At 35.2% G+C, this 9,282-nt stretch overlaps 1 protein-coding gene across 1 annotated transcript; it reads right to left on the minus strand.

The window, feature by feature from the left end:
- Positions 1-3,677: 3,677 nt before the first annotated feature.
- Positions 3,678-9,045, minus strand: VIP (vasoactive intestinal peptide). The gene is made up of 5 exons (XM_004368820.1): positions 8,935-9,045; positions 6,990-7,112; positions 5,973-6,077; positions 5,066-5,197; positions 3,678-3,732 (listed from the first exon to the last, which is right to left on the minus strand). The coding sequence occupies exons 1-5, from the start codon at positions 9,039-9,041 to the stop codon at positions 3,687-3,689; spliced, it is 513 nt and encodes a 170-aa protein (XP_004368877.1). The 5' UTR covers positions 9,042-9,045; the 3' UTR covers positions 3,678-3,686.
- Between the last annotated feature and the right edge of the window lie 237 nt (positions 9,046-9,282).

Here is a 9,282-nt window from a genome sequence, read left to right on the forward strand (position 1 = left end):
AATATATAGTTAAAAGTACAACCTTTGCTCCCTTTACTTCCTGTCCCTTCAGCCATCCTGCAACCTGGAAGGCAGATTTGATGGCTGGAACTCTAGCTGCAATCTTTGATCACGAGGAGAAGGACTACACTCCTGGAGATGAGGAATAACGTGGAAGGGGTTTAGATTACCAAGGGCTTCATGGAGCAGAATAATCATACTAGTCCCTGACATTTTACTTCCGGTCTTGCATAAGAAACTTTTTTTTTTTTTTAATTTAAGTCACTTATTTTAGGGCTCTTACATGCAGTCAAAAAAGCAAAGATGTCACGTTGAGGACTAAGATGCACCTGACCCAAGCCATGGTATTTTCAATCACCTCATATGCATGCGAAAGCCGGACAATGAATAAGGAAGACCAAAGAAGAATTGATACCTTTGAATCATGGTGTTCACAAAGAATATTGAATACCATGGACTATAAGAACAAGCAAATCTGTCTTTGAAGAAGTACCGCCAGAATTCTCCTTAGAAACAAGGATTATGAGACTTCATCTCACATACTTTGGACATCTTATCAGGAGGGACCAGTCCCTGGAGAAGGACGTCATACTTGGTAAAGTGGAGGGTCCGAGAAAAAGAGCAAGATCTTCAATGAGATGGATTGACACAGTGGCTTCAACAATGGGCTCAAATATAGTAATGATTGTGAGGATGGCGCAGGACCAGGCAATGTTTCGTTCTGTTGTACATAGGGTTGCTATGAGTCAGAACCAACTCGACAGCAGCTAACAACAACAACATACGATGAAATATAATCTTACCTCAAACACTATAAAAATTGCCTCATGCCTGGAACTTTAGAGCTAAAAAGAGTTACTGCTGAATCCTTTTAAAAAATCAAAACAAAACAAAGTATCTGCAATGATAATCAAATGTCTTTATTTTCTATAGTTAATTTCTTACAATCATTTTGAAAAAATAGTTGCGTCTCCAAATGTCCTTTCACTGTAAGGAAGCTGATATGACCACAGGTGTATTCCGAGTGATTATGGAAGAAAAAAAAACTATTACTGAAAATCAAGACTTCCATTCAGTTTTCATTTTACACACACTTAACACAAACAGAATGGGAAGGTATATTGTGCCCAAAGTGGGGCCGTTCTCCTTAACTAAAACACTAGAGCAGAAGATAGGCTTTGACAATTCCAGATCCAAATCTGAGAGATTTATAATCCCACTCCAAATAAAGTTTGCCTAGAAATGTGGAAAAGCACAACATTTTGTGAAAATTTTTTTTGAAGAATGTCTTTTTATCACTGTTGTTAGTATTCTCTTAGACATTTTGAGGGCTATTTAACAGACTATTCTATCTGCTTAACTTTCAAATTTAGACAAGCTGATTATTTGCTATACTCTTCTGAATGGATAAGTACACTCTATAAATAAACACATCAATTTTGCTCTATTACTACTCTTCCAAAAAGGCTCACATAATTGGAATTAACCTAGTATCTACTTATCGTTAAATGCATTTTTGTTAGAAAGAATACACAGCATGTAAAATTACAGTAATTTCATGAGTTAAAGATAATTTTAGAACTCTAAAATAATATTTACAGTATAAACATCACAGTTATTACAGTAGAAGAAATAAATCACAACATTCACAACACAATATATTTTATTTGGTTTTGATATTGAAGTTGTTTTCTTGAATACTTATGTAGAACTCAAAATATAATTACTTTGTTTATCATTTCCTTCAAGAATTCTGAAAAAGAAAGAATTGATATGTTAGGCATCAAAATATTTTTTATTTGCAACATCTTAGTTATCATTCACTCATTGACTCATTTGATAAAGATCTATTTCTCTTTGCCCCTTGTCATCAGCCTATGACAGAGAATCATCATCTGTGTTATCAAGAGGATGTCTTCCAAAGGACTAACTGTCAGAAAAGCAACCAGAATGTGAAGGAGCCCACTAGTTGGTCATTAATAATTATCCATTCTGAGTTTTTACAAATGGATGACTCACAGGGTTTCCTGTTAAAAAAGAAAAAAATTTGTCCAAAGCTATCTCTTCAAAAAAGAAGAGGGGAAAAAAAAAAAAAAAGAGACTGCAAACTCATAAATGAACTTACAACATAGAAAAGAGTGATTAATCCTTTTATATTTTAGTGCCTACTGTATTTCTTAATTTGAAGAAAGCTTCTTCTGATAAATTCTTTTTTCAGGAAACTGATTGTAATAAACTTTCCTCTTTGAGGAAAGGGATTTGTTTTCTCTGAAATATCTGTCCACGATAGGAATTGACATGTACAGCCAATGACCTCGTATCTCCCTTAGAGGATAACGGGTCATCAGTGGACAAAGACAATCAGGCAGGTGTCTCCCCAGTCAACCTGTGCACTCTTGATGACTTTCATGGAAACTTTGCCATCCAGCAACTGAGGTAAAACTATGATTGCCTTCAGTCTGAGCATGGGGCTCGTTTAATCTCCATGACCTAGTCAGGGGTGAGAATCTGGCCTGCCACCTAGTTCTGCAAATAAAGTTTTATTGGAACACAGCTACACCCATTCTTGTTTATATATTACCTGTGGCTGCTTTCACCCTACAATGGCAGAGCTGATTCCCTGTAACACAGACCATATGGTCCACAAAGCTTAAAATACTTTCTAGCCCTTTAGAGAAAGCATTTGCCAACCCTGATATAGTTATGGCATGAAATTTCCTTTAAGCACTTGTCAGCTACTATAAATGGATTTTATGAGCTGATGTGAACATTGGAGCCCTGGTGGTGCAATGGTTAAGAGCTCGGCTGCTAGCCAAAAGGTTGGCAGTTTGAATCCACCAGCTGCTCTTTGGAAACCCTATGGGGCAGCTCTAATCTATCCTATAGTGTTGTTATGAGTCAGAATTGACTCGATGGCAACAAGATTGGTTTCTTAATGTGAACATTAGTATAAAATAACTTGGGAGATGAGTATGTCTTGTACCCATGTTTATATAAAAGCAATTTTGATAACAAGTGCATCATGTCACAAAGAAAAAAAACTTACTATTGTTTTCATTACTCAAAAAATATTTTACAATGAATGCTATTGGGGTCATAGTACTTACACTCACTATAGGTCAAATAAGCCAAATTTGACTTTTGCTGCATGAGGTTTGTTACGTTTCAAAGAATACAATTAGACCCCAAGTGCCTTGGTATTTTCATAATAGTGAGTCATGCAGTATTGACATTGCATTTCCCTGTACTTCAATTAAATGAGGTGATAACAGTCAATTGTAGGACTAAACTCTAAATTAATAAAAACAACATGGCTTGATTCTCGAAAAGGAAACCAATTTTTCTTATTAGTGTGAGTTAGTCTCCTCTGTTTTATTTCTCAACACAAGACTCGGAATATGTCTGAGACAGCTAGGAGAACTATTCAGTTTGCTCATTGGGAGCTTTCTTTCTTACATGATCAGAACATTACATGAATAATTTAAATCTATTTACTGGATTGGGGTTCACTTCAGAGAGAAGTGTCTTTTTTAGATGATGTCTCACTGTGAGAAATTATTTAAGCCTGTCAAGTGACGCTTACCCACTTAAATAATTAGGTGGCTGCTATAAGAATACAATAAGAACGCACAGATGTACCCACCACTGGGAAGTTGTCAGCAGCTTTGCTCCAAAGAGTGTTTTCATCATTTCTCTAACTCTTCAGGAAAGTCGAGAGATTCTCCCTCACTGCTGCAGACCATAAAAAGAATATTGTGAGTGTCATGCCTCTTAAATGAGAACACTTTAAAGAAACAATCACAGCAACTCAGAAGATTAGATAGGAACCTGAGGCGGCAGTGAGTTTACATTAATGGAGGAGGAACAACTCAGAAAATGAGGGTGAGAATGGTTGCACAACTTGAAAAATGTAATCTATATCACTGAAATATAAATGTAGAAACTGTTGAATTGGTGTTATGTTCTATTGTGTATATTCTCAACAACAACAAAATACATAATTTTTTTTTTAAATAAGGGTAGTTGAGGTCTGTAGAGCTATCTCAGGTACCTCCACTCCAAATGCTTTTTGTGTACTAAAAAAAAAAGGAAACAATTATGTGTGACCTGCGTTGTCCGCTGTGCTTTGCAAGGCGCACTTGGGACAAAACAATGATCTCCGAGGCTAGTGAGTATTATATATGAACATATTATTATGTATACATTGTTACTCAGTCTTAAAGTGTTTAAAATAACTCTTACAGAATTATAATCTGGTGGGCAAAGAGAGTCATCTTGTCTGATCTTCTCATCCAAACAGAATTATCCTTAAAGCTCATTGTAAAAACAAAATCAATTGGGAAAGAAGAGAAAGACCTCCACTTCCTAGGTATTTTGCTCCAATATATACACACCAGAGGGAGATGTAGGTTTTATAGAATCTAAAAATACAAAATATTCATGGTTTCATTTGGTAAAATAAGGGTATTGTATAGGCACATGGAGGGAAAAGTAGACTTCAAAGTTTCCATGTTACTAAATTGTTGATTGACTGCATTTTTCTTTCTTTCTTCCCATCTTTCTTTCTTGTTAAATCAGTTCTTTTGATAAAATATGTTCCCAGGTTCAGTCTGGATGTCTCCACAGCCATCACTATCAGCCCAGGCCTGTTAAAAATCCATTGCCGCTGAGGCAATTCCGACTCATAGCAACCCTACAGGACAGAGTAGAACTGCGCATAGGATTTCCAAGGAGCAGCTGGTGTATTTGAACTGCCAACGTTTTGGTTAGCAGCAGAGCCCTTAACCACTGTGCTAGCAGCCCAGGCATTACAGTAGAATCAACTAAAACAATTGCAATGTCGAGGGCCCAACACAGAGACACTGATTTCCTGACGATTGGATTTGAGTAAGGCCTCGATGTTAGTATGTCTACAATTCTCCAGGGTAGCCTAACATGAGCCGAGGTTGCCCATCACATCTGGGCAAGTGTAAACCCCAAAATAGGATGGAAAGTCTCTATACAAAGTTTGTGTTTTGAAAGCCATGCATAATTTCTCATTTTAGCAAGTTCTCTTTTTCTTTACCTCCTCTTCCCATTCAGAATTGAATTCAGGTATTTCTTTACAGCCATTTGTTTTCTAAGGCGGGTATAGTTGTCAGTGAAGACTGCATCAGAGTGACGTTTGATTGGTGAATTGTCTTCTGAGATGTTGTTGCTAAGGAATGTGATGAAAGGAAATCAAAATATTTTAACAAGGAATGGTAAATGTGCCAGCGTTCCAATTTTTTTGGGTGGGGGAGTTATATAAAAAGGAATTTCAACCCAATTCATTTCTGATCATAAAAAAGCTAAAAGAAAAATACACTGAGCCTAAGCCTAGAGGAACAAGGAATAATCAGATACGGTTTTGCATTTACTGGGACTGCCTTAAGGCATATTCTGTACTAACTGAGCAAATAATTTATCCAAAAAATAAATAAATAAATGAGGGGATACTTGAACTAGTGTTCTATGATAAGGAGTAAAAGTTGTTTAAATATGAATGCTTCTTTAGAAGCTATGCCTCTCTCAGCAGTGCCACCTAATTATTCAGCTATCTGCCATTTAAAGAAAGAACCACCCCCACGCTTGGTTCGTTCAGGAAGTAAAAAACAAGTCTTATAGCTGATCTTAAAAATTTGCTTCAGTTTTTACTATCCCTTATTTATTTTTTAATGTATCTAGTCCAGTTTGATGTCAGATTTGTAAATGATTTCTATTTAAGAAAAGTAAGTGTGCCTGGAGGCAGCATGATATTACTAGAAAGCTTTATTTTTTTAATCCATGGGCCTGGTATACTTTATTCAGAAATATAAATTATTCTTGCCTAACGAAATCAAACATTATCAAAAGGTTATCAATTTTGAATAATAAATTGTTTACAGCGAAAATAACAATTTGCATATTAAGTAATGATAATGATTTTGATAAAAATGATAAATTCTCTTTACCTAACTCGTTTTCCAATAAGGGACTCAAGGTATTTTCTGGCAGAAAGTTGACCCAAGAGTCTACTATAGTCACTGGTGAAAACTCCATCAGCATGTCTGGCATTTCTAAAATAAGGAGGAAAGGATAGCTATTATTTTGTAAACTGTTTTCTAAAATATAATTTTGGCTCGTTAAATAACAAAGGAACTTAGTTTATTATGAAAGCTTCTTTTCAAGTTCAAAAGGAGATCTCATAACAACCTAACAAAAAATATTTTGTAGTCATTTGTAACAAGATATATTCTATATTTCCAACCTAAGAATTTGAAAAAGTTTTAAAAAATTAGTTTTTTAGCAAGTATTTCTAAATATTAAATAATACTCCTTAGTAGAATCCTTAAAACTAATTTTTCTCTAAGACATATTGGTGTGAAAAATATATTTAAACTAGTTTCTATTTATTTGTTTATGGAGCTTTATTTCTACTGTCTTGAATAAAAATATATGTAAGAGTAAAATATTATTTTTGTTATTTCTTCTGCCAAAATATTTGCAAACAAAATCTCTTAAGATAGAGAGAACCTTATGGACTGTTGTCCAACCTTTTTATGTAAATGAGGAACCTTTTATACGTTGCCTTCACCATAGAGCTACTCTGTTTTTGAATGCTGCTCTAGACAAAATAGTTGAAGGAACACACAGCTCTAACCATTAGACACCATTTCTTCACACTGAGATGAAACTCTTGCATTAGAACCTACTCCATCATGGAATCCTAACTGCTATGGTTTTACCAGGGTTGGAACAATCTGTGATGTTGAAATTCTGTGTGACAGAATGTAAGGGAGTGGTTTGTTCATCCTGGCTTGTTACAACCTTTCTAGGTAAAAATCATGTACAGTCAATAGAGCTTCAGTAAATCAGGCTGAATGAAGCCAAGACACATGGAAGCCTATAGCACTATGCTAAAGAAATAGCTTCAGACTGAAATAACACTAAAACATTTATATTTCTAAAATAAAACTCAGTGAACTCACCTGGATACATCATAATAGGGTGTATCATTGTCAGCAAATGCGTTTTGCAAGATGTCAGTGTCTGTCCTTAATGAAACTTGATCAGGTTCACTTGCTCCTTCAAATGGTATGCTGTCACCCAACCTATTAAGGAAAAATAGAGCACAAGTATAATTCTTTCCCTTTCTTATAAGTGCTTGTGGTTTTACAACAATTTGAAATAAGAAACTAAAAATCTTGGGAAGTATCACTCATTCACAATATATGGATAGCATAATTGAACTTAATGGCCTCTGTGGTTATGAGAATATAAGAAGGCAAATATTTGAAAATCCCATAACATTGATATCAGACAACTTGTACTAGCTGGATGTACCAAATATAAGAGCTATTTCATTCAGTCCTATCCGAGTATTAAGCAAAGTGCACTTTCTTGATAATATCTTCATTTTGCAAAGTGAAAAGACTTTACAAGTAGAAAATTTTTATCCAAGATAGAAACTTGGAATTCTGTTTCATATTAAGTATTGAAATTGGAGCAATTTGTGCCTATGTTGATGTTTAATATCATTTGTTCCAAACATCAAGAACTGAGTATGAACTGCTTTTTTCTCTCTAGGTCCTTCAACTTTACTTTAGAGCTTCATCTTGGCTGGCTACATTTCTCTTTATTGACTGAGTCAAAAGAATTCATCCATCTATGCATAGTTACTTAAACTTAGCAATTTTTGTGAACTTTTGGTTTCTAGTCTTATGTATTAACAAAATTTTAATAAGGGATATACGATGCTATACTAGAAGATTAAGAATAGTCATGTCTATCTATGGGATATATTTGTGGATGCCTGCACATTTGAAAACCAGCACATCATTAGAATTATGTGTGTGTGCGTGTATTTGCACCATTAGGATAAACTTCCAAGGAATGTGTCATCTCCTGAGCACTTGTGTATCTTTGGTGATGTAGTAGTTGGTGGTCAGTAACAAGAAGTCCTAGCAATCAATGCAAATTTGAGCATTCTTGTGAGTGTTCATCTGTTCTGATACAACCATCCAGATAAAAACATTCTATTTAGTTATCAGAGCAACACAGGAAGTAGCTTTAAGCCAGTTTCACAGAGAACACTAACAGCTAAGAGATTATTCACTCAAGTGAGCATAAGTCCACCTTGAGCAGAGAATCAGGAACGGGCAAGTAAGAAAAGATTATTTTTGTCTTTGATATAGTGGTGCCTATTAACAGGAAGGAAAAATCAGGCTAATGTTGTTTTCAGTTACTGCTTGCTTCTTTAGCATAAAAGTATTATATTTCAGATAGAGTTTTAAATATGAGTTATGTTATGCTTTATGAATTTGAAATAGCAATACAACATAATAAGTCAGTGAAACTAGGTATTTATGGTTAAAGCCAAATAATTATAGTTTAGTTATTGGGGAAGATTGTCTCAATAAATCAGTTATCCCACAATTTTTAATATTGGTAAGCTGATTCTGTCCAACACGATTTTATACGTATTTCACTAATAGCATATTAATGTCATGATTATTTAAAATAAAATATTTCTGTTTTACTGATTGATCTTGAAAAGAAACTATAAGGAGATTAGCAAGTAAACATATCTTTTCAGAAACTGAATTGAGCTGATATGGCAATGGATAAAACTTATCTAAAACTGGTTTTGGATGAAAGGAAAGTCAAACCCACCTTCCACCTTGTTTGGAAATGTGATTCACTTAATCCATAGACTAATAATCGGCACTGTCTCCAATGCCCTGGGAGTGAATTCCAGGACTTGGAATCATCCAGTTGACCCGATGTCGAAAAGCACTTGCTCAACACATCAACCAAGAGATGTAAATAAACAATGCATGTTTTAAAAAAATGAGTTGTCAAAAATGACATACAGGAGATTTCCATGTAAATGAAGAAGGAATGTCCAACTGTCTGAACTGAAGCAGAACTCACCTCAGAGAAGGGGGTGCTCTGAGAAGAGGCCATGCCAGCGTGTGTGAGAAGAAGACACTGCAAAGTGTCAGGAGCAGGAGGAGCTGGGACTTACTTCTGGTTTCCATCTCTGGGCCTTCAAAAGGAGAAAGTCACATCAGCTTGTCCAGCCATAGTGCCAGCACCAAGGTAATTCTGAACATCTAGCAGTAATTTCTTAAGTCCCTTGGTAAGTTTGGAAAAAGTAACTTTCATCTCGTAGAAAGAGTTAAACTACAATATGGTTACTGTTTAAATCAAGATTTCTTCTGGTGATAGGTGCTTGAATAAAAATTAGAGTCGTTTTTATCTGCTGCCTATCTCTCATCA

The sequence above is a fragment of the Trichechus manatus genome, unplaced genomic scaffold, assembly GCF_000243295.1.
Source record: "Trichechus manatus latirostris isolate Lorelei unplaced genomic scaffold, TriManLat1.0 scaffold00002, whole genome shotgun sequence".
NCBI lineage: Eukaryota > Metazoa > Chordata > Mammalia > Sirenia > Trichechidae > Trichechus > Trichechus manatus.